Source organism: Gossypium hirsutum, chromosome D05 (assembly GCF_007990345.1).
Source record: "Gossypium hirsutum isolate 1008001.06 chromosome D05, Gossypium_hirsutum_v2.1, whole genome shotgun sequence".
NCBI lineage: Eukaryota > Viridiplantae > Streptophyta > Magnoliopsida > Malvales > Malvaceae > Gossypium > Gossypium hirsutum.
Window position 1 is genome coordinate 11,916,593 of NC_053441.1, and position 26,026 is coordinate 11,942,618.

General features: G+C 31.4%; 2 protein-coding genes and 1 pseudogene across 2 annotated transcripts; 1 reads left to right on the forward strand and 2 right to left on the reverse strand.

Moving 5' to 3' along the window:
* Positions 1-1,905: 1,905 nt before the first annotated feature.
* Positions 1,906-6,616, forward strand: LOC107902716 (5'-nucleotidase SurE-like; annotated as a pseudogene).
* Positions 6,617-7,657: 1,041 nt separating this feature from the next.
* LOC107906095 (transcription factor MYB26) lies at positions 7,658-9,599 on the reverse strand. The gene is made up of 3 exons (XM_016832956.2): positions 9,137-9,599; positions 8,828-8,957; positions 7,658-8,735 (listed from the first exon to the last, which is right to left on the reverse strand). Exons 1-3 carry the CDS (start codon positions 9,276-9,278, stop codon positions 7,898-7,900), a joined length of 1,110 nt encoding a protein of 369 aa, XP_016688445.1. The 5' UTR covers positions 9,279-9,599; the 3' UTR covers positions 7,658-7,897.
* A 12,175-nt stretch (positions 9,600-21,774) lies between these two features.
* LOC107906094 (protein IQ-DOMAIN 1) lies at positions 21,775-23,761 on the reverse strand. The gene is made up of 4 exons (XM_016832955.2): positions 23,516-23,761; positions 23,155-23,415; positions 22,800-23,003; positions 21,775-22,691 (listed from the first exon to the last, which is right to left on the reverse strand). The coding sequence occupies exons 1-4, from the start codon at positions 23,582-23,584 to the stop codon at positions 21,882-21,884; spliced, it is 1,344 nt and encodes a 447-aa protein (XP_016688444.1). The 5' UTR covers positions 23,585-23,761; the 3' UTR covers positions 21,775-21,881.
* Positions 23,762-26,026: the final 2,265 nt, after the last annotated feature.

Here is a 26,026-nt window from a genome sequence, read left to right on the forward strand (position 1 = left end):
CGGGGTTAAAAATAAATAAAAATGTGAGATAAGTCTTTATGTATTTTTCGGAAACTTAAAATTTAATTTTTTTATTTTTCAAATTTTAAAATTTAAATTTAATTTTTAATTCTATTAAATTTATTGGTGACATTTTCAAATAAAAAAATTCACCTGGTAATTATATAATTAAAAATAATATTATAATTAACTTAAAATTAATAATAATAATAACATTAATAGTTAAACCTGAATTTTAAAATTTTAAAATTACAAAATTAAGTTCTTAAAAATGTACATATTTTAACCAAAAAGCATTTCGTTAGCAAATATTGAAATATTTAGATGAATAGATATTTATTCTCGAGTTTTATAGTATGCATGTGAATCTTTAGTTTAGAATATGTAATTTTTTAAAATTTTCGTTATATTTTGTCTTTGTTGAATTTTATTTTATAGTTACTTAGAATTTATATATGTAATTATATAATTAAACATAGTTGATTATAAATTCATTTTAAAATTTTAAATTTATTTATTAACTGACTTAAATTAAAAGACCATTATTAACATTTAAATTTACTAATTTTTAATATCACTTGATTTTATAATTTTTTAATTCATTAAATAATATAATTTTATAATTTAAAATATTTTTACTAATTAAATGAGGATAAATTTAAAATTCAGATGAATATCTATATTTAAAATTTTTATCGGAAAAAAGTGAAATAAATTCCCAAATTTTAATATAACAAAAAACAATTAAAAAGCAAATCCACAGTATTTAAATAAACAGAATACAAATTAAATAAATATTAATGGTTGTGCGTGGTTGGGCCTTGGGCGGCCAGTCATGCGCCCAACCCTAACTTCTAGGATAAATATATTATATTATTTTATTTATTGGCCGCATTTTTTTTTCTTCGGCCAAATTTGGCGGCATTTAGTTTAATGATTTATTATTATTATTATTATTTATGAGTTGAAACAAAGATTAAAAGCTCTAAAATATAAATAGTTCAAAATTAGCTCAATTTTGTATGTTGTTTCATTTTCCTTTTACAAAAATAAAACATTCTAGATTTAATCAACTCTAATAAAATTCAACTGATAAGTAATTGATTTAAATAGAACATTTAATAGATTTGTAGTTTTTCAATTTTCAATTTCATCCAATCCAACGGCTGTATAATTAAATGATAACTACATTATATTTTTCATCTTAATTATATATTTGGTTGCAGAAGTCAAGAAAATACAAACTGGCATTTAAATTCGATAAATTTATTTATTTATTAAGAGTCTAAAATTGAATTCTAAAAAATATTTGAAAAATCCTTGCATGTTTAGTATTTGGAATTACTTTATATTATTTTGATTTTGAATTGACCCTTCACCCGAGTTTATATATATATATTTGTTTATATATTAGAAGATGAAAATCATGTTGCTTTTAATATTCGTATACAAAATTTAAGAGATGAAATATCAAGTATTATATGCATATAAATTGGGTAAAAGTATCATAAAATTCGTTGGGCTATATTTTGGAATATATTTTAACTTATTTACTGAATAAATGAGTAAATTAGCTCATATATGTTAGATGTGTGAATAAAATAGTCATTTTATTAAAATTTGATATTTATATATGAGGTATAATAATAAATTAGTTCCTTAATCTTTACACATTTATTCAATTTGACCATTACACTTTGTGGGATGTGTCTCGCATTTATCGGACGTTTTGCAAGTACTTACCGGAGATAGACGCGCGACGTCACGACGAAGAGTTACGTGACGTTAATTGTTCAATCATGCCGAATCTTGTCAAATGAGGTAGGATGAGTCATCAACTAGAGACTCGAGTGAGAGTAGTTTTATCGGTTTGTTAAGGGGTCTCCTTCCCCTGATCTTTCACCAATGGATTTTGTCTCAAATTCTAATTTTCTTGCCAACCATGATACTATTGGTCAGAACATTGGGGTTTCATTTTTTGTTTCTTTTGTTGCTCTTGTTAGTTTCTTTCAAGGTAGGTACATAGTTAGGGGATGGCAAGGACTTCGGTCATCCTAAAATGAAAAATTTTCATTTTGGTCATTTACATTTCTTTTAAAATTTTAAATTAATAAAGATAAAATTACACTTTAAACTCTTTAAAATGATAAAAATTTAATTTAATTATTTAAAAATTATAAAATATAAATAATTAAAATAATAAAATTACTATCATAAAAATTACAATTTAATTTTCATCCATACAAAAATTTTGTTGCTTCCGATAAATAGAAAAGGCGCTACCACAGTCGCATGAGTTGTCATTGGAATTTGGTTTCATTGCACTAGCTTTTGTTTTAGCCAATGGCCAAGGGTCGTGGCCCCACTCCATTTGTTTAGGCATTGCCTTCAGTATGGCCTCTTTTATGGAGGTATGTAATCGTTGATTGTGCATTCGTTTTTACCCCTAAACACATTGATTACTCTTTTCCTCACATTTTCGACTTTAGCATTGAAAAGTATTTTTGATGACTTGTTTCTTCTTTGGATACTTTACAAATAGGGGATAAATATCGTTTTCTAGATTAGTCTACCTCTTTATAATAAATGCTGACATTTTCTGGAAAGGTTTAATTTACAAATTAATATCTAAATTATTTAAATTTTATTTTTTTAATTTTTTTATCACAGTACTTAAACTATTTTTTTCTTAAATTGTACATATGTTAGTCAAACTTTAACCTATATTCATTTTTTAAATTGATATCTAAATTTTTTTTGTTCATACGTTATATATAAATTATTATTCAAATCTTATTATACATCAAAATATTATATGAGTTAAAAAAATTAAAAAATAGGTGAAAAAAAAGAACTGAAATACCAACATGTAAAAAAGGTATAGTTTATCATTTTGAGTCCTTGAAAAATAAAACTGAAATGCTACTAGTCTTCCTCTCCGTGTCGAAATCTCTAGTACTATAGCAATTCACATACACTCTATCTCCTTCATGCAGCAGATCCTCGTTTTTCCCATGTATTCTAATCTTTCTTAGGGCTTTAATTCAACCATGTTCTAGATTATTAAGAACCAAAACAACAAAAATTAGTAAATAATGTCTACCGTTGAAAAAAAACATCATGTTACCTCCTGACTTCGGTAAGAATCTCCATAGCAGAGAACGAGGAAACAAGAAGAAGATGACTCTTTTGTAAGTGGTGACTCTACTGAGCCATCTATTTCTACTTTGATGACAACGACAGCTTCAAGCCTGTCGTTTTGGTTATCAATGGGGAAGGGACCGACTCCTATGGCTTTGTTTATCTAGTTCAAGCTTTGGTCCGTTTAGGCCTCTACAATGTCCATGTTTGCGCCCCTCGATCGTGGGTCTCTCTTTCTTCTCCTAAAGTTTCTCTAATTTCCTCATTTCTGCTTTTTTTTTGTCGTAAGTCTTGCATTTTCTCATCTAGGTCCTCACCAATTATTGATTTCTTAGTATTTCATTTTTCTTATTGAATTTTGTAATTTTTTCTGTGATTTATTTCTGAATGGATTGCTTAAGGGATAAATCTGTTTCGGGTCATTCCATGACAGTGCGAGTCCAGCAGAAATAGATGGTGCTACTGCTTATGGAGTCTGAGGTGTGATTGGATTTTGCTTGTTCCGCTCAAATTTTAAGTATCTCAGTGTTCTTGATTTGGGATATGAAACCATGTTATTGGAGTAAGCCAAGTGTAGTATGTCACAACCATCATTTATATGATTAAACATGGCTTTTAAAAAGTACCTTCTGGACTGTTATTTGTTGCCCTTTTTGCAGAAACGTCAATATATATGCATGCAAGCTTGTGTGAATTTGCTGTGATAATAATCCTTTTCATTTATGGTTCTCTGATTTCAGGGACTACCGTGGATTGTGTATCCTTAGCATTGTCTGGGGCAGTGCTCTCATGGTCGAAGCCTCTCCTGGTTAGGCTTTCATCCTGATTTCTATGAATTAAAATACAAATTTGTTTTTAACCACTTCCTGACTTCATGAAATTTCCAGGTGATTAGTGGAATAAACCGGGGGAGAAGCTATGGTCATAATAAGTTTTTTAACACGCCTGCACGATAATACTAATTGAATTTTCTTTGATTGTAGCAGGTGGGAATATTACCCTCTTGATTCACTCTTCTAATAGATGGTATAAATTTTGCTTTGAATATTTTAACGCCTTTTGCTCAGCTTCATTCATATGTTATTATTGTTTTATCATGTTAATTTATCATCAATCCTCTTTGCTCTTCCTTGGATGATAAGTGTATTTATGATGTGTAATATACCAGGTTTTCCTCGGGTGTTGTGGCCTGGGCTAGAGAAGCATTAACGTTGGTGTACCATCTTTGTCTATATCACTGAACTGGTGCTGGGAATTCAGTTTCTACTAATTTCTTTTCGCTTATGAACATTCTTCTGATTGTTTGATACTACTGAAGGAAGGGGGAAGAAAGCCAAGAAAGTGATTTTAAGGATGCAGTTTCACTTTGTTTGCTTTTAATAAACGCAGCCATCCTAGATATCGAAAAGGGTGTTTTCCCTAAAAGTTGCTTTTCCAAGTGTAGAAATTCCTACTTTTCCTTCAGCAAACAAGGTTCGGATTCCCTGTTTTATGGACATAAAGAGCATTTGGCTGTGATAACAATGACGTGATATATACCAACGTCTATCACATTTAAAATGAGATATATTTCCGGTTTTGGTCTTCAAATTATACTCATAACCTAATAACTAATATTTGGATACTGTTGCTTCCTTGAGATGTGCTCTCTAAACCTTGTTTATATGCATCTTTATTTAGACATATTAGCTGATAGTGACGAAGTTGTCTTAGTTTGTGATCTTTCCTGCTTTTCAACTCTCTGAAGTTCTTTAAATTGTTAGGAGAGGCAAAGTTTGGGTTGCTATCATCATAAGAAACAATCTTTTATTAGAGCCAGTGAGGAAATCTTTGTTATGCCTTAGAGGAATATATATATATCTGTTCATCTACTCGTTTTCATTTGTTTGTTCATAGGTTATAGCATTATTTTGTGGGGGAGTTCTTATATAGTCACACTATTTATATCAGGTTCAAATTATTGGCAATCATGGAATTGTTCATAGAAATTTCCCTTTTAGAAGCTTCATTGAACAAGGGAGAGTTTTAATTCACCAATGGGATGAAGTTTCCTCATGCAAATTGAATGTTCCATACAATCGTATATTTGGACGATCAAAGTTCCAAACCGCGTATTTACTCAAACATGCTGTTCTGTTTTTTTGGATATAGTAATGCTAAGCCATCTGGATTCTTTCAGCAAATCTGTTTAGCTTGATATTCAGCTACATTTCTTTCCTTTCAGTATGTAAATTTATCTCGTTTCGTCCTTCATGCAATCTTGCTTATTCATATACGACAGGGCTTTAAACTGACCAAGCAAAGTATGTGGAGATCTGCTCCGGGTTGGCAAGGTGCTTCAGCTAATCACCATCCTTTAGCTGCATATTCCATGTCTAATCAATGAAGTCTTGGGATCCAACTCGCACAGCTTAGCCAAGATGCATCCACTGCTGTAAGTTTTTATTTTCTTTTAATCAAAAGGAATTGCGTCATTTACTCCTGTACATCAAAACCTGCTTATTCATGCCCACATTTCTTTATATTAATCCCTTTAAACAGAGTATCAGGATCTCTTTCTCACTATTTGATCTTGGTAATGTGCATTTTTTCCCTCAGGGTGCTGCTCGCTAGTTGACTGCACAAAGGAATAATGTGGATGTGGTCTGTTGAAGCAGCTAAATCTGAATCTAATAAAGCGAAAAAGTACTTCCGAATGGAGGTAGGGAAATTTTCCAACAACGGAATAGAAAAGTTCTGAATTGCCATCAAAACCAATTTTGCTTGCTGTTCTCAGGTTTTTCTCCTTATCTATGAATGATCCTGGCATTGTTAATTACAGTTGATGCTGGCTTATGTATTTTGCAGTTTGTAGACAAAGAACAGGAAGATACATGCAAGGATTTGGATTTTGGCGCACTCGAAACAGATTTGTAAGTTAAAACCCCGTTTTCTCCCTGGAAATTATGGTTATTCAAACCATTTAAGAATCGAACTATTGATTTTCATTTCTGTTTTCCATGAAGGTCATGGAATCAACCTAATACGGTTCATTTATGTCACTCAAATTGCATTTGGTTTTTTTCCCCCTCAAACAGTAGATTGCGGTAACTCCTGTATCGATTTATCCTTCGCAAATTGAGTCACACGTTCAAAAGGCTGCATTGGATTGGATATCCAGATCCTTCTAGGGCAGCAATTGGCTCTTGGATGATCAACATAGCATCTTAAATCACTCATTTGCATTTATAAATTCTTAGGGGCTTTTTTCTATGTAAATTACCATAAAGTTTCGGGGTGGTTGTTGATACAAGGAAATAAGCAATTGGTCTAAATGTATGTACGACCTTGCTTGTTATTTCCGCAAATTCATTGATTTGTGACATGGTGTTCATGCATGATTAATCATTTTTGTTCTTTTTGAAATTTACACTTTGTTGTTGACTAAATTTTTCGATGAATTATTGAAGTATGGAAAAGCCAAGGCATTGAAAAATAGATTGAATCTGCTTGTTTAGGCAAGGAAACCGAAAGCTGCTTGGCTGCCTGCAGCTGCAGCTGCCTGATGCAGCCAGTGGTGCTTCTTCTTTTTTTAATTTTTTTACTGCTAAGATTTTAAGAGCGATTAACAGTAGCGGTGCTGTTAAAGACCATACCTTTTGGGCCCCTACCGCCTCTGTTCATGTCCATTTTACTACCTGCGTCCGGCATTGATGACAATTGCCGTATCAGCCGCGGACTTGGCCCGCTCTTGCTTTGTCCTCTTTCTTTTACCTTGCTCGTAAATCCGATCAATTTCTAATATACGTAAAAAAGGTTTTTTTTTTCAAGTGAAATGGTTAAAATTTATCTCCTAATGTTATTGTTGACCCAGAATCGGCTGCCTCGTAACTGTAAAAAATACTCACCTTTTCAACTTAAAAGTCTTCAACATGTATAAAAAATGAACTTTAAAATCAATCATGGAGAAGGTCTGCAATTTTTTTTATTTGATCTTTTTACTAGAATCTTACGATTGTCTAATCATAACATAAAATGATGGTTTACATTCGTGGTCTTACACGGTTCAAGATTGTTGATCGTTAATTGCACAAGTGTAATTATAGGTAATGTGCTCCTAATGGCTGCGTTACATCTCTTTTTACAAGCAATTACATTAACAAACATATGGATGAATCCTAAACCTAACGCCTTTAAATCCACATAAGTTTTATCAAGTTACTTGTCTAATTTGCTTTCCAGTTAATCCCATTCGCTCTCCACCCATCTTTTTCAAAACTGCGTTTACGAAAATTGAAATTAGATTCCAAAATTTCGAGTGTAATATATTACCATGAATTTTAGTCTACACATTAACGTCACCGTATAAAATGTATATATATATATATGAAATTTCTTATTGTTAATATCTCCTACAAATGAGAGAATAAATTAATATATATATATGAACAAATTATTTCATATACTGTTATACAAATATATTTAGAACAAGTAATACGTGAAATTTAGAACCTAAATTTATTTATGGAACATCATCTGGCATTATTCATACTGCATGTCTGAAATAGTAACATTTAGGTTAATATTTTTCTCTCATATATAAGAACCCTACAATATTTTTTTTGGTCGAAAAGGAACCCTACAATATACATAAATATATATATCTGTGCATATAATATTTGAGGAAAATAATTGCTGTTGTATCGAGTGAACCCGCAGACGGAGTACCTAGCTAAAACTAACCCCAATCATGTAAGAAAATGTGAATGGGTCGTGCCTAAGGGTCCCAACCGCCTGATGGAAGATTAGGGTTTGTGATATATTGCCCACTGGATAAAGCTGATAAGGATGACGAAGAGGACGATGATGCTGATGGCATTGATGTAATGATGGTATCAATAAATTCCATCTGGTTGGTTGCCACAACCATGTCATGCGCATAGGATGAACCAGCAGATATAGGCAAACATGTCGAGAGCCTCGAGCCTAACGGGTCGATGTTTTCCAATGAAACAGAAGTTAGTGGCACGTTGCACAGGTTCCCTTCAAGGATTTCACAGAGTTTGGGCACTGTTTGGGCTGCCATTAATGGATGATCATAAAGATTTACGGCAGCGGTTGAGTTCATAAGCTTCTCGTTGAAAATATCATGAACTACTTCATTACTGAAAACCGGGACGTGATGTTTTTTATCTTGGTGATGATCAAGATCATGTTGAGATGTAATGAAGGGCAATGGCCATGAAGGGTCCAAGGAAGATGCACTTGAAAGGGGTGGTGGGAGCATTGGGGTTAACGGGAAATGATGGTGAATCAAATCGACGTTGTCACCGCTTGGGTTTGACTTGAAATCTGCATGATGTTGAGCAAAGCTCTGTAGCAGTGGTGGGGAAAGATAGAGCTGGTCCCGTTGATCACTAAGGATCAAACTAGGGTTTACATTTAGAGAGACGAAATCAACTGCTTCATCTGGAGGTTTAAAATTATGAACATCGGCGAAAGAGGCTAAAGCAGGAACCTCATGGGAGATAAACTTCTTTTTGATGCTTGAATTCCAAAAGTTCTTCACCTCATTATCTGTTCTCCCTGGTAGATGTTTGGCTATCTGTGCCCATCTGTTCAACAAAATGTGAAAAAAAAGTACAAAAGTTAAAAAAATAAAAAGAGAGAGAGAGAAGAAAACATTGATGATTACTATGATTAATACCTGTTGCCTAGAATACTATGGAGTTCAATGATGAGAGCTGCTTCTTGTGGGGAGAAACTCCCACGTTTCAAATCAGGTCTGAGGTAATTTATCCATCTTAATCTACAACTCTTCCCGCATCTTTGAAGGCCTGCATCATGAAACAAACCCCCAAAAGGAACAAACATCGAAAAAAAAGAAAATAAACAAGGAATCAAATTAATGTAGTTGGGTTTTTGCAGTTATTGTCTGCAAAAAAAAAAGTTTATAAAAACTAGTACTGATATTGGCAAAAAAGAAACCATGGAAAGATGGAGAAGAGTAAAAGACCAGCAAGTTTAGGGACTGAGCTCCAACAACCATGGCCATAGGTTGTAACGTAGTTTATAAGTTTCTCATCTTCCTCGGGTGACCATAGCCCTCTCTTCACCTTCTGCTTGTTGCAACAAGAATGGTGGCCGTGCCCCATCATTCAGCCAATAGCGGGCCAGAATCTAGAATTGTTTATTTATTCAAAAGTGAAAAAGAAGAGCAGATCTGAAAGAGAGAGAGAGAAAGAGAGGGTAGTTTCAAGTTTTAACTTTTAATTTCTATATCAGAAGATATTCAGAGCTAAGCCCTAGAATTTGGCTTGGAAGAAAATGTGAAAAACAAAAAGAAAAAAAAAAGCTTACAAACTGAGTGCTAAGAGGGTGATTTTAAAAGACTGATGAGAGTGCAGTGAGGGCGTGAATTTAATGTAGGGAGCTGTACCATGGTGGCCCAGTTAGGGTTTGAGGGCAAAAGGCTAAAATCTGCAGCGTCAACCTGTAAGGGATGTATGGCTTATAATGGGATCCCTCTCACCCTGTTAATTTCTGAGATATGGGTTTGCCTTGTACAAGTGGCATACATGCAGGCATGTGGGACCCTTTATTGTTTTTAACGGGTCCCACTTTTTGGACTTATTGTCTTCATGTAGGAATACGAAGTTGTAGGATGTCAAAACTGGTTCAATAATTTTTCTTTCTTCTCAACTTTCAGATATGGCTCTTGCAAATTAATGCAAAATCAAACTCACTGGGATTTTTCTTCATGATTACAACAACCATCAGACGGTTGTGAGTCTATGAAAGGGTTGTGATTGTAGGCAATGCAATAATATGGATTGTGTAGGTAAACTTTTAATTCATTCAAGTAATTAAAATTCGATGCACCATGAGATAATTATTTAAAAAAAATATATTAGGATGTAAATGGATCGTCTTCTTTTGCGCATTGATTGATATCAAATGTTCGTAGAACTGTCCCACCATAGATGCTTTGTGAATCTCAGCTAGAGAAAATTGTATCATCATATATTACTATTATTACGTTCTAGAACAAGATTGCTGTTGAAATTCTCTGCTGATTCGTTGCATGTAATGAAGGGCATAAAGTAAAGGCTTTTTATCTCCAAGTCAAGCAACTATGTGATGCAAAGAAAAAAGGGAAGACATTTCAATCAAATGCATGAATTAAAGCTCAGCTCTTTCTTGTTAAATTTCAAGTTGTAAATCAATTACTAGGTTGAAATCTGAAGACGTTACTATGTTTTAATAATTATCGTTTCTGAATAAGCAATGAGTGGCTTTAAACTTATATCAAAACTTGTTATTATTATTATTATTATTATTATTATTTCTTTTACCAATTTCAATTATAATCATAACAAGACTTCTGTTCATTATCTACTTATTAGGTTTTAGTTATCATATTGAAATAATGAACAGTGTATCTACAAATTGGAAAACCAAAACGTTGATTGGGATCTAAGCAATGGAACACAGAGGTAGAGTAATTATTTAATCTTAATTAAGGGACCACATTGCCTTAGCAATTCCAGAATTCCTTCCATTTCATGGAAACAATATATAGATTGCTTAATTTATTAACATCCAGGGGCACACCATACTGTTTTAACTCAAACTTTCATTTCTTCTTCTTTTTCAACTTTTATTGGATTAGACACGAATATTTCTTCAAGTTGGACGATGAGTGGTCACCATATATTAAAAGCAAAGATGCTGAAATCAATTAATTTTTTTATCTACATTTTAATTCCATCAGTGGGTCCTAATCGTTATAATATCAGCTGAAGAGAAAACAGGAAATGCTATTCGGCTGGTCTATGTGTTAAAAATTTTGGCAAACCTAGGTCTGACACTCCCCTTTTTACCTTACACACAACCAGTTCTTTTTTCTTTTCAATACAATGTTATGATTATAGATAAATTTAAGGTTTAATATTTTATGGTTTATGATAAATAATTTTATAAATTATAATTTAGTGTTTAATGTTTAAGGTTTTAAGTTTGGGATTTCTTTTTAATTATATTGATAACTAATTCTATAAATTATAAATAAAAACAATAAACCCTAAATAATATATATTAATTTAAACACTAACTACTAAATATTATCACAGCCGGTTATAAAAGAAACGAATTTTCTTTTCTTTTCTTTTTATTTGGTAAAAAACATCTTATTTGTGATTTTTTTCCTCAGCAAAATCATTTATTCATTTCATAGGAAAAGTAACTGGAAAAACCAGTTACATACAAACAACAAAAATGGAGGTATCGACAAGGCCATTAGCCTCTCGAAACACATGCACAAAAAATAACTTCGCGCACCAATACAGTCAAGTGATATGAACAAATCCCAGAGTCTACAAGGGCGATCAAAGTAAGAAGAGCACCAGCTCACTGCCACCTGAGAGTGGGATTCAATGATGACATGACAATCAGGACTCTACCTATAGTAAATTAAAAGATGTAAAAAGTGTTTTTTTTTAATTCCGACAAAGAAATTACACTCGGACAAAATCTGAAGATTCTCCGGCAAACATTATTATATAAAAAAAAACACATCATGAATGAAAGGGTCAAAAGAATTTGTAATCAAGGCAGTGTTATGATTGAAAATGGGGTCACCCTAGTACAAAATGCATGCTCTTGCCTCTTCCCAAATTAAGCAAGCAGTTTTTAGTGGTAAAATGACGGAAAGGAGGACAAGATTTGCATGGAATGGAACCCTGCCATTTACTTCCTTTACCCCATCCATTCATTATTATTACGAATATATAGGTTGAGCGATTTTGACAATACTAATCCTAAAAGGCTATTTATCTGCATATATATATCGAGAATACTGATCAACGAGCTTAAAAACAAAAGGCTAAACGATAATGGCAACAAGAAAATTTATGACAATCAATCTTTTGCAACCCTAGTTCTTTCCATAAAAAAAATTAAATGTTACATCACTTGAATGGAATTCAGGATGTTGAGAAGCTAAATTCGTAGGAATGACAGATTATGATTATTGGTTTGCTAAAGTCAAAAGGAAAATTGATTGTTTTGGGTGAAATATGAAATAATTAGCATAGGGTGTGCTTCATGTTCTGATAATTATGGTGCCAATTCATGGTAGCAGAAGTGATGGATGTTGAAGGAGAGACAATTAATGATCAAGGCCTTGATCTGATGGCTATTTTCATTTATATTTCATTTTTTTTTACATAAAAAGAACTGGACATGGGTGAGGCAGTTGAAAAGGTGAAGTTTCTCTTGGCTTCCCCACATTTGCCCAGTTTTTCATGAAATGAAAACCCTGCTATGAAATATGATTGACTGTACTCTTTTCTCAAAAATTAAACCTCTTTTTTTTAATAAAAAAATAAAAAAGTTTATCATCATTCATTCGTGGCTATTATCTCTCAAAGACAAGTTGTTTCACCAAGTAAAATTGCTCCTAACAAGCAATTTATATATAATATGTCTAATTGCAACTATAAGTAATGGCATTGACGTAATTTTCCACCCTTTTCTCAAGGGGAAGTTATGGTAAAATTATACTCCTAGGTTAGGTGGTAAATTGGAAACTATTTTCCTTTCAAATATAAGACCCTCAATCTTAAAAATCATTCCATTTCTTCAACTAGTATAAAATCTACACTAATTTTAGTAAAACTAAAATATGGGACTACAATCTTCAACTAGTATATGCAAGAATTTGGATTTGTTTTAGTGCTGTTAATTCGGCATCGTAAAAGGATTCCAAATTATTTGTGTTGTTTTTTCCTCCTTTTGGTAATTGGCGTCCAATTTTAACTCAATGGGAACTTGGGGTTACTAGATTACGATGGTGCTACAATTATACTATATTTGTTGCCAACTTTGAAAAATTATGTTGTATCTAACATTGTTGTCTTTTAACCATTTTAAACATGCTTCTTTTATAATTTTTTTTTGGGTAAATTAAAGATTTTACTCCTTATACCACTCCAAGAGATTCAAAATTTTCATGAATATAGTTAATTGGAGTGTACTACTTGTACGATAAATAATTATATACATAGTTATGAATTTTTAATATCCGCGTATGACACAAGTCAAAAGATAAGATCAATAAAAGAACTTATCAATCAAAAGACATCTACGCTCATCAATTATATGCAAAGAACAACTTGACTCCCACGCACTTGAATAACCTCACGACAACTAAAGACCCTTGAATAAATTCTTACCTCCTTTTCTTCTCCTACCTACTCCTTTGTGTAAAAAAAACATATTAGAGCACAAGCTCTAACACCTCATACTTTGCCTTTCATCTTGCAAGATATTCAAATCCTCAAGCAAAAGAAAAATCTAGCCCTATCTCCTTCAAACAATATGTTAACACTAATCAAAATTTTTTTATTGGAATAAAACTTTAAATGGAAATGTAAAAGCTTTTTATACTCAAATTATTATGTTGGTAACATGGAAGTTATAAGTTGAAGCTCACTTAAAAGCATGATATCTTCCGATTTAATTAATTTAAATTTTGAAAATTTTATGAATAATTTAAAATCTTACAAAATAAACGAAACCCATATTCCTATAATTGCTAGATATTAATTAAGAAATAATCATAGACAAAAGTTGCAAAATATATATATCATGCAAATGTAATTACAAATATTAAAAACAAAGCTGCCTTTTAAATATAGGAAAATAAACAAAATTCTTCTTCTTCTTCTTCTTCTTTTTTTGGGTTTTGGGTTTAAAGTCCTTAAAGCAAATGCTTTATTGTGGTTAAAAATCACACACATCTGGGTTAAATTTACATGATTAATTTCGCTTTCTCAAAAGCCAAAGAAAAAAGAAAAGTAAAAGGAGAAATGGATTGGAATTGCTTGTGATGGAAGAAATTAAAAGGAGCGAAAACAAGGATGTTGAATTTTAATGTAGCACATGCAACAATTAATAGCCCAACCCCTTCGTTTGCTTTATTTGTTGAGTCAGACGAGGTCACAAGATGCGGCCTAAGTCACCCAAACAAAGTACAAATGAAATATTGATTACGTAATTCTTTGTCCTCACTTGAATCACAATTTTATTACACAAAATGAAACCATTTTAGATCCATACCACTCTGCTAAATTAAACGGTTAAAAAGTAAATTAAATGTTAATTTAATATAATTTGTATTTGATTTTAATGATATATTAATTTTAATACCCTACATACACAAGAAATACTAATCAACTGTAAATATGATGGTTTTTTTTAAAATTACATATGATAAAATTAAATTCAAATAATAAAATAAAATACATAAACAGAAAATTGACAACCATGGATTTTTTTTTTTCAAAAATATAAGACCCAATTATTATAAATAAGGATTAAGAAGATAGCAAAGTATGAATTTATGAAAAAATATACATGGTAAAAACCTATATCAAACTTATATTATAAATCATCGAAGAAGTCATTGAAGTTCAACAATCTATATATATAAAAAAGTTAAAAAAATAAAATAGTTCGATTGGCATAGATATTGTTGTCAAAACAGGAGGACGTGAGTTCGAATGCACTGAAGTGTATTATCCTCCTATTTATAGGTTAGGGAGGGGCTCAGGGTTGTTTTAATATTGTGTCAAAAAGAATAGATATAATCAAAACCTATAATTAGATTGTTTAGAAAAATAGTTAAGATTTATAAATATGAAAAATTAATAGTTTTTCATTTTGAAAGCAATATTTACAATAATTTTTTTATTTATTAAAGTCCATTGATTAATTATTGAAAGGCTTAATGATAAATTTAACCACTAACGTTTGCATGTTTTGTCAAAATGGTCCTAATTGTATTTTTGAACTTTTTTTTGCCAACCTTTGTTCTTCTTCTTTTTTAATCTGTTTTTTTAACAGATTTAATGAAAGTACCGTTAAAAAAGTTAACGGGGATGATGTGAAATTTCATATGTGGAATATTTTTAATGAGATGTAATTTATTACTATGATAACCCAATAAAATAATTACTTGTGGAAAATAATAAAATAAACAAATAACACATTAGATTAAAAAGTAGCTCTTAATTTAAAGAAAATAAGCTAATTATCTAAAAAAATTAAATCAGTAGAAAAACTTCTCAGTAAACAAAGTATGAAAGATTGAAATCTTTTAAAAGAAAAAAATTAAAACCTTGAATTTATTCATTAAATCTGTTAGAAAAAAAACATATTAAAAAAATAAAGATTGATGACCAAAATAGACTCAAAAATACAATTAGGGTCATTTTGACAAAACATGCAAACGTTAATAGCCAAATTTATCATTAAACCTTATTGAAATAAATTTATTCTACTGTTTTATACAAATTTAAATAGTAAAAGTTAATTTAATTATTGATGAATTTAATTTTGATACTCAAATAGTTAATTAGTATTTGGAGAGATTTGTCCCATTAAAAAGTTAATTTAATTATTAATAAATTTTATTTTAATAGCCAAATAGTTAATTAAATTATTAATAAACGTTCAAATTCTTTATTGAACATGATCAATATACACTCTCTTTTTTTTTGTTAATGTAATTCGTTTAAAGGCACTTTACCTCCTCCTCCTTTTTTCATACTAAAAATGCCCTGAAACCGTAGGAAAAAGGAGAGAAGATTTTTACAGGAAGTCGTAAACTTGTCACCTAAATTTAACTCTTCCTCCTTGTTCTACTCATTTACCTCAACAATGTCCTTTTTCACTCATAAAACTAAGTGATCCTCAAATGACCCAAGATTGCTATATTTAAGCATCATATTAATTAGAGAAGAAAAAGAGGAGGGGGGGCAAATTCCCTTTATAAAACTTCATTTCTCTAAAGTATGGCAAGTTGAACTAATTAACTATGTGTCATAAAGAACAGCTTGATGATGAGTCCTATAAAAGCCAGAAAAGATGAGAGGTGGGGGCACCTGAATTACAATGGGGTTTGCAAATGTCAAAAGAAATCACTTTATGCTTAGCTAAAAGTTCACAAAAATTGTACATTAAGAAATAAACAAATTAGTAGTGTATTTTTATTTGGCCAAACTGAATTTCTTTCACAATTAATTAGTAATTGACAAAGTTTGAATCCAATTAAATTTATAATCTAATCATAATCTCACCCATAAATGTTTAATAAGTTATAAAGCACGGGTTTAAGTTCAACCATATGTGATTATGCATGATTCATTTTTGTAGACACGTGATGAGATACTCTCATTACGTGGATTTTCTATCTCTTTAGGCACTCAAACTCTTAATGTATTGAAAAAAAAATTATTAAGATAATACTAAACTTGTTGAGGAGTCTACCAACTATATGAACACAAATAACAAGTGTTTAATAACTTGAAATTTTGTCATTAAATTTGATCACGGTATGTAGAAACTAGCTTAACAAGAAATGAGTTTCATTCCAAAATTGACCTCCCTTCAAAAAAATCAATCCTAACTTCATCAAACTATATGATTCATTTAATGTCATCTAGCATTTCACTTTGTACAATGTAATGGACTAAAGAAGTTGAGAAAACAAAATTTAGACCAAAAGAGGTATGGAAATTATGTGAAGTGTAGAATACTCAATTACACCCTATTCAACAAGGAATATATAAAGGTGGCCTATTAAGACCCCAATAGACCCACTCTACCTTCCTTATCTTCATGGCAATCCTCTTCCATGAAAGAAAATGTCCACTTTGTTTACTCAAATTTGAAGAAAGCTAATCTCCCTTACCTTCTTCCTTTTCTTTAATTCCCCCCTTCTTTTCAGAGTCTTTTTCAAGTCGAAAGCCTTTTTTGGTAGCATGTCCTGATTTCTAGCCTTCGTTAGAGGCCATATCCCCCACACCAAGATGCTACTTGGATCAACTGGTCCTTTACTACCAAGAATTTTATGCTGCGAAGGGTATGATAATATTATATTTTTTTAAGAAATAAAAATTATCATTTTAAAAGTTTGGAGAGTCTAGAGAAATAACATTTAAAATATTTCAAAAAAATGTTAAATGATTTGTCAACAATATTTTGTGCGACCTATTTAAAATAAGAATAGTAATGAATTAGGACGAGACCGATTATTGTTAAATTCATTGTTAGCATCACTCCCTCACTTTACCCATCACCTTCCACTTCGCCCTGAATATTGAATTTTGAATATTACTACCTCTTTCATGGAGATTTGATGCATTTATAATTGCCCTGTCTCCTCCTATCCATTGAATCTTTATCGAATTATTTTAATATATAAACATGAAAAAAATTTAAAAAAGGAAATTTCTTAATTCAAAACAATTATATTTATTTTATCTATTCATTGTTTATGTATAAGGGATCTCTAATCTCATGCCTCGCTTAATTGATTAATTTAAATTGGATTATATAGCGCAACTTTGTGGTAATTATTCTAAAAAATATGAATTTTTGGAGTTTGATAAAAGAATATGAAGAGAGAGATTACGTTAACGAGCCGACAAACCTAACAAGGTTACTCCATTAATGATTGAAATATGCTTTCTTACATATATGGCGTGTCTTGTCAACCCTAATCACATGATTAGATCAGTCGTATAAAATGTAAATCATCATTCTCCCGACGAAAGCTTCTGCTTTGTCCACTGATCTTGGACTTACTCATCATTCATCAATATTCTTTTCTTCCATCACTCTTCAAACCAGGTTTTAACTATGTACTTTTAAATCTTTTAATTCATCAACGGCGGTAAGTGTATCATGTTACGAAGTATAAGAGTTTTTGTTAATCTCAACTAATTTTATCTTTTATCATAATTATTTAAAGTCTATTCTAATATCTATAATTTTTTTTCATTTTGATATTTAAACTTTTTGATTCCAAATATCAAAGTAGACAAAAAAAAATCTAATTACCAAGTTGATAGGCTAAAAATTACATTAACTCTTTTAATAATAATTGCATTGGTTCAATCCTGGACTACTATTAAACATATACAAAATTAATTTTAAAAACAATTTTGGGTAAATTATAAATTTAATCATTTATGTATTATTTAAATTATGATTTTATCAGAGTTTTAAAAAGTTACAATATAATTATTAATGTTATCAAATTACTACATTTTGATCATTGAATTGTTAACTACCGTTAACGGTGTAAGGTAGGTTACAATAGACAAAAAAATTTAAACCAAATTATACAGTTAATTCTTATACCTTTTCCTTTTGAGAATTTTAGTTGTTTTGAGGTTTTTTTTTCCTTTAACCCACTTTCTTTAAGAGCCATCATTTCTAAAAGTAAATAAAATTTTAAGAAAAAAAAGTAAAAAATTAATAAGGAAAAAGGTAGAATTTATAAGTGAAATAATTCTTTAATGGAATTTTTAACCTTCAATTATTTTAAAGAAAACTTAAACATAACATAAAACATATAAAATTATCAAATTTTATATAACATAAATTACTAATATATATATATGAATAATAATATCGTAATTATAACTATGATATACAAATAACTAAATCTTCTTCATCCTTGAAAACCAATCATCAAAAAGCCGAAAACTCTTTGCCTTGTTACCTCAAGGAACATTCTGTTAGCTTTACTGTCCATCGAGGGTAAAGAAACTGTTGAGCATCAGCAAAACCTTTGGAGGGGTAAGCAATGTCTATTGATGGGGGCGATGGAAATTAAGTCGATGGATTAGAAGATAAAAATCATGGCTGATTTTAACAACTTTTATTTTTACCGAAAGAGTAAGTGACACCTGCTAAATTTAATTACCCAAAACTTATCTTGCATTCTTGATGGAAAATTTTCAAAAATTCAATAGAATAGATATTAAGAAAAATAAACCCACAAATTCTTCCTTTTATATTTTCTTTCTAACTTTTTTTTTACATAACTATAGGTGTCTTCGTTCATTTTATAGTGTTAATATAATCTTCTTTTAACCGGAATGATGTTCACGTAAAGCCCTCCCAACAATGTAACTCCCAAAGCTGGACTTTGTCTTATTACCTGACAAAACCACTTCCACTTCTTTCAAATACTTGTTGAATTTGTCTTTTTTTTAATTCTTCCAACATTAGTAACTTTTAGTACTGTTTCATTTTAGGTTTAATGCACACTTTAGTCCTTGAACTACATCATTTTTTTCATTTTGATCCTTAAAGTTTTTTTTGGCCCACTCAGTCTGAGTCACTAACGTTATCAAACTTTCTCACCTTAGTCATTTGAACATTAAAAACTAATGATAAGGATATACAACCAATCATACGTTGCCACGTGTCACATATGACATCATCGTCATCCGAAAAACCATAAAAAATCTTTAAAAATGGAAAAGATTTAAAATTTATTTAAAAATACAAAAATATTTCAAAATAAAAAAATATTATAAAGTTACAAAAACAATATAAACTATAAAAATTTACTGCTTTAAAAATATATTAGAAATTTTAATGCTTTTCAATTTTTAGGTGATAAATTTTGGATAAAATTTTTCAATTATTTAAATAATAAAAAATAATAGTGTTTCAATTAAATAATCATTTAAATAATAAATAACATTCTTCAGTAAACTTTGATTTATAAAGTTTTAAAAATATTAAAATTTCTAAATTTAAAAAATAGTAAAAATTAGTTTTTTTGTAATTTAAAAAAAAGTGTAGTTTTGTATTTTTTTACAATTTTTAAAGATTTTAAGGTTTTTTTTCAGATGATAATCTCGTAGTAATGTAAATGTGGCAGCACATAATTGGCTGATTGTTTTTTCAAATCGTTGAAAGGACTGAACATGAACATACGATAACGTTATGATTAAACTGGAAATGCTTAATAATATTAAAACTGAAATGAGCTAAAAAATACTTCAAAGATTAAAATGTAAAAAGGGGTATACTTCAAATATTGAAGTGTGCATTTTGCATTTATTTTATTTGTCATGCGAGAAAATCGGTATTTTCAATCCTGAAAAGAAAAATTGGAAAAATAGATTTTTAGTAAAAAGCAAAGTGGAAATTATTAGGGAAAGACTTAAAAGATTTTTATCAATGTTGCTGGTGTTGCTCGATGATGACTCAAAATGAAAACGATTGGATATTATTAAAAGGGTTAAATATAAAATTGGTACTTTAATTTATTTATTTTTCTAAAATTGATATTTATGATTTTCTTTTTGGTCCTAGTTTAGTGTCCACTATATTGAAACCCGAGCCTAACATCGTTACTTGTAGCTTTTTTTTATTTTTCATTTATTTATCCTTTCATTTTTTTCACGTTCCTTTTTCCCCATTTATTTCTCTCTCTTTTTCTTATCTCTTTTATTTCATTTGTTCATTCTTCTTCTTCTCTCAAAAATCCCATCATCTTTGGCGCTATTGACATGAACCACCACTTTCCGATATGCGTAATTGTTTTCAAACTTTCACCCATAATAGGAGGAAGGATCAATTGGAGGAAAATTGAAAGGGATTAACTTTTATCCCTCTATTGTTGAATTATTTCCATCATCGTTCTCTGATTGGTTTTGTGGTCTTGGGTTCGGGTGATCACTTCTTCTAGGGAATAACCCGACATTTTTAAGAAGTCTCGATTGGCGAAAATGATAGGGTGGCCTGAAATTGAAGGATGAGATGGTGAAATTGTCAAGTAATTTGTCAAGAGCTTCGCGAAACCATTGGGAGTAACAGGTGTTGAAAGATTGTTGTCTTAAACCCAATTTAGGTACAAAATTAATCAAATCACCACCCAATTTTTATGGCTGAAAAGAGAAAACACAAAAATTATCTCAATATTTCTTTTAACCCCAGATTCAATATTTAAAGACATGCAAGACTATTTGGCTCAAAATAATCATAGGTTCCTTAACACAACATTCAAGTTTTAAACCCCAAAAAATCTGCCTTGAAAAACAACTGACAACCTTTGCAGAAGATGGGTTTATTGTTTAAAGAGAACTTAAACATTAAAGTACAAAATAGACTTAAGCAGTGATTTGGACTTCAAAGAGAGAATTGAAAATAGATTAATTGAAAGGTCTAGAGAACAAAAATGGGTGGGTGGCAGCTTTTAACTAGGATTTTCAAAAAAAATAAATGAAGGGAAAGAAGAGGAGAAGTGGAAGAGAATCTTGCCGTCACCGCTACCATCTTATTAGTAGAACAAGAAAGGAGAAGAAAATCTCTATGCAACTCTGGTGTCGTCATTGGTTGGAGAGCTCACCGGAGCAAGCTAGGGTTCAAAAAAGAAGCAAGGCGAAAGAGAAAGAAAATAGTAAAAATGAAAACAGAAAAAAAAAACTGCAAATAACAATCCATGTGGCAGCGCATGAATGGTTAGCGCTGCCACATTAGCAAAAATGTAACTGTGTTAGGCTCGGGTATTAATATAGTAGATAAAAAAAATATTTGGATATCCATCTACGATTAAAAAAAAAACCTATAAACACCACTTTAAAAGAATAGACAAATTTAAGTACAAATTTTATATTTAATCTTGATTAAAAACAAAATGGAGAAGCGAACGAAAATAAAGAAATAATGAAAAAACCAAAAAGGAAAAAGGAAAAAATAAATTTCTCCAAAAGTGAAAAGTAATGTGATATATCAACTATTTTAATTTTGAAACCAAGAAACTAAATTGAACGTAAATGGGGGGAAATAATCAAAGTATTGTTGTTTCAATTACATGATACAAAAGAGTCTTTTGCAGGATAGCATTGGAGGGTTCATATGATGTCTTGTCATAGTCATTAAAAAGAATTTCATTGTCGTCTACCTTGACACCACTGATTAATCCTGGGGCAATCATGTCTTGGTCGGTACAATTCCCTGGAGAAATTAATCGATGGATTAGAATCAGCACAGCTCTTGGTGTCTTCACAAGAAAGTGTCGTAAATTTCTTATGTAAATACTGTAAATCGTCATCATCATCATCAACGACGTGTCTCCGCATGTTATCCGAAGAAGAAAACTTGAAGGTCTTTTGTTTAGCTTTGATAGACTCGGTAGGATTCATGTAGCTTGGCTTTTGAGTATGATTACTATCGTTTAATGTGACCACAACGATAGTGTTGCTGGACAATGTAGTCGGAGACACGGATGCGGATGAAGTCGACGTCGAGCTCTTGTCGTTGACTGATTCGGAACTCGGGGCAGACGATGAACACGAAGTTTGATTAGCAGGCCTTGTAAGAATACTGGTTTTGGGGTTCTTCGTTTTCAGTTTAAGAGAGCCACGTTGCTCCGAAGAGGTGGAGTGGAAGCTGACAATGTTATCTTCACTTTTCCGAGAAACTGTGGAGTCAGGCTCTTCAATGGTCCTGGTTTCCCAGGGTTTGGTTGACATCCAACGATCTAGCCAATCCCAATCTGGGCTATCCCTATGTAGCCTTTGGTGATGCCTACGAGATAGCGGCTGCTGCTTGTTAGCTCTGAAATTTGGGCTGCCATTGCCATATGATCTTGAAACAGAGTATGCCATTGCTCTCTCCCTTTTCTTTGCACCTTGTTGCCTCATTTGTTGTTTTGCTTTTACTTCTTCTAAAGTTCCAGGAATGTCGCACCATCCTTTCTGAAAAAAAAAAACAAAAAGGAATTAGCATTCAGCAGATTATGCCATTGGTCAAATAGTTGGCAGTAAAATCATACAGAAGATAAAAATAAATAAATTAAAAAACACCTCGGCTTCCTTTGTTGGATCATCAAGTTTGTGCAGAGATTGCTCTTCTGAAGACGGCAGACATTGTGCTCTCACACGAGCTTGGACTCTTACAAGAGCTTGCATGCACCTTAATGTCACGGCAGCTTGCTTTCGGACTAGACGACCACGGAATATGGCTTGAATCCTTACTACTGCTTTCAATGCCCTCAGAGCTCGTCTTGCCTACCATGAAAAACGAAAGGTGTATTTAAAGTCAGACATAGACAAAAATTTTCACCAAAATGCGAAAAAGTTTGTGCTCTCATGAGCGAGTGACGAAAAATATTTTACTATTATCGAACTATAACAAAGAGTGTGACAAAAGCCAATATACCAGCAAACCGCGAAATGCAGTCTGAATTCGAATGGCGGCCCATTCACGCTTCACAGCTCTGAAATCTTTGGGTTGAGCACGAACAATGGTAGCCATGGCAGCAGCAAGCAGATCATCAGCCATGAAAGAAGAATCGGAGGCCAGTGGGGCAGCTACCACGTGCCGCATTTTGAAACTCTTGGATGAGGAGGATCCGAACCCTTCTGATGAGCTCCTCCATAGTTTCCACTTCTTCTTGGACTTATTATCTCCCGTTTTCTCCTACAAAAAAAATTATGAAAAATAAAAACACTGAAAGCACGAAGGAAAAAAAAGAGTTCCAGAAAATTAGAAACTTAGTTATGGGATTGAAGAAAAATACATGGTTAATGGGTTCATGAAGTGGTTTCAAAGTTACAAGTGATCTAAACCATTTTCCTGAGGCACCCATTTTGAGGAATTGAAAAAGAAAACAAAAAAGCTTCAGTTTGGTGGAAACAGAGCAAGTGATGTTAATAACAAGTGGACTGGAGCGGGAAAGGTGATGTTTGGGTTTAAACTTTAAGAATCGTTGGGTGTTGTTGGGAGGTTAAAGAAGTGACATTGAGCTTTGAGTAAAAGTAAAGGCGAGTGAAGTGAAGATTTACATAGGGAATTTGAATTTTTGAATTTCGAAAAACAATAGTGTTTACATTTAATTCTCTCAACCATACATTAATTTCAAATATTAAAAGCATGCGTAAGTTAAATCCAAAACAAGTGTTCCTTTCATGAACATGAAAAAGAAAAGAAAGTGGGCCTTTATTTTCTTAAGAGTCCATTATATTTGCTGGCTGGTTTTTATATTAATTTTGATTTTGATATAAATAGAGTTAAGCTTTTCATCAAACTAATCTAAAATAATTTAATATTAACAAAAATACCCAGATTGAAAAATAATTACGGGAATAATCTAAAGGAACAGTGCAGGCGGTGCCGACGCGTTCATGGCCGGCACCTATGTCAAAAATTTCCCCATCATTACCTGATGATTGCTAGGGATTTAAAAAAAATTCTTTTTTGGTGTCGGCATTACAATGGCAAACACTATATATTTTCTCAGCCGTATTCTTAAAATTACATGTATTGTTCAGGTAAAAAATATTTTTTTTATTAGGTGCTAACGTCCAGGCGGCCAACACTGTAAAATCAGTTTAATTTTTTTCAGTAATTTTTTGTGCTGACATTGTGGTGATTGACACCTGTGACAGTAATATTTTTTTGAGTATATTTTGGTGTGTGGTGGCCTGCACCCATGTTAGTAAATTTTTTTAGGTTCTGTGTTTGTAGTGGCCGACACCTGAGTAAAAAATTAAATATTTTTTTGGTGTCGACTTTTTCTTTGCCGGCACCAATATGTTAAATATAACAGACGTGGATGCACTTTGGGTTATGATAAAACGGGGAATGAAAAAAATTGTTCAGAGTGTCCTGCTGAAGAGAAAAAAATTGGGGGGAGAGATTAATTTTTTTTATCTGTTTAGGGAGTGTACCATCAACCGGAGATTTCTATTATGTATTGGTAGTCATGCATTAATGGGGTTGAATTATATACTGTCACGAGAACTGCAAAGGTTATATTATCAAATGGGAGGAGGTGCCAGTTTGGATTACACAAGTTGGTGGCAATCTTCGCAGATCGAAACTTGTATCACAAAAACTCCGAACTTGGGGAACGAGATTCTCGATGGAGCCATTTGAAGCTCGGATCAGCGTTGTTTAGTCGGAAGCTCAGATAATAGAAGTCGTTGCGATTTGATAGAGGGCGGTTGAACGTAATATTATTAAATGCAATTATAAACCTGATTTAAGCATAATATGAATTTTCTAGAAAAAATACTTTTCAAAATACATTAGCAAAGTGTGTAGTTTGATTAATACAAATTTAATTAGTCTTATTGCACCTGGAGAATTTTCATAAATTATTAAATTAGTTAGGTTTATTTTGTAAAAAAATGACGATAGTAGAGGAAAATAATTTTTTGAGTAATTTATAATGTAAAATTTTTTTACTCATATGGGTGTCGACCACTACATTGCTAGCACCAAAATATACAAAAAAAAATTGTTGGCACAGGTGTCGACCACCATGAAGGCACCAAAAATTACCAAAAAAAATTAAATGATTTTTGTGGTGCCGACCACCTGGACGTCGGTAAAGAATAAAAAATATGTTTTACCGAGATAATACCTGTACTTATAAGAATATGATTGAGAAAATACATATTGGTGCCGACCGTTGCAGTGTCGACACCCAAAAATAAAAACCCCCAGCAATCATCAAATAATGATAAGAGAATTTCTGACATGGGTGTCGGCACTGTCATACACTGTTCCTTTCAGGTTTTTCTCATAATTATTTTTCAACCTGAGTTATTTTTATAAATAATAAATTTTTTTGAGTTAGTTTGATAAAAAAAGCCTAGAGTTAATGAAGTAAAATGTAGAAAGTTTAGTTTTAAAATATGTTTTGTATTTAGAATGTAGAAACATTAGCAAGAAGGCATAAAAATAACAGATGGTAAGAGTTTCTCCTAACTTAACCAATGATTAAAGTTTTGATTCTTGTATTAGATATAAAGTAGTTTTAAGACTCTCGATTAACATTGGCTCTAAATATAGAACAACAGTAATTAAATTCCTTAAACTCTCCGGTGTGATATGCACTTAAAAGAAATCATTTTCAACATAAATAAAGAATAATTTTGCCTGAACTTATTTTATGATCGATTCTCAGTCATGGGACGCAGGGTCTTAACCCCTTTGATAAATCATACAGTTGCAAGTTTAATCCTCTAAATATTAGTAATTTAATTTCTTTTAGTTTTTTTGTTAAATAAAAAAATTATTTCGG

Bases quoted from the DNA above. Each gene is read 5' to 3' on its own strand.
- LOC107906095 (XM_016832956.2), bottom strand. From the start codon at position 9,278: ATGATGGGGCACGGCCACCATTCTTGTTGCAACAAGCAGAAGGTGAAG. The intron at 8,958-9,136 runs GTCTTTTACTCT...TTCATGATGCAG, and splicing joins CTCAGTCCCTAAACTTGCTG to GCCTTCAAAGATGCGGGAAG. The intron at 8,736-8,827 runs GTATTAATCATA...TTTGTTGAACAG, and splicing joins CATAGTATTCTAGGCAACAG to ATGGGCACAGATAGCCAAAC.
- LOC107906094 (XM_016832955.2), bottom strand. From the start codon at position 23,584: ATGGGTGCCTCAGGAAAATGGTTTAGATCACTTGTAACTTTGAAACCA. The intron at 23,416-23,515 runs GTATTTTTCTTC...TTTTTTTTGTAG, and splicing joins TTCATGAACCCATTAACCAT to GAGAAAACGGGAGATAATAA. The intron at 23,004-23,154 runs GTATATTGGCTT...TTTTCATGGTAG, and splicing joins CTGCATTTCGCGGTTTGCTG to GCAAGACGAGCTCTGAGGGC.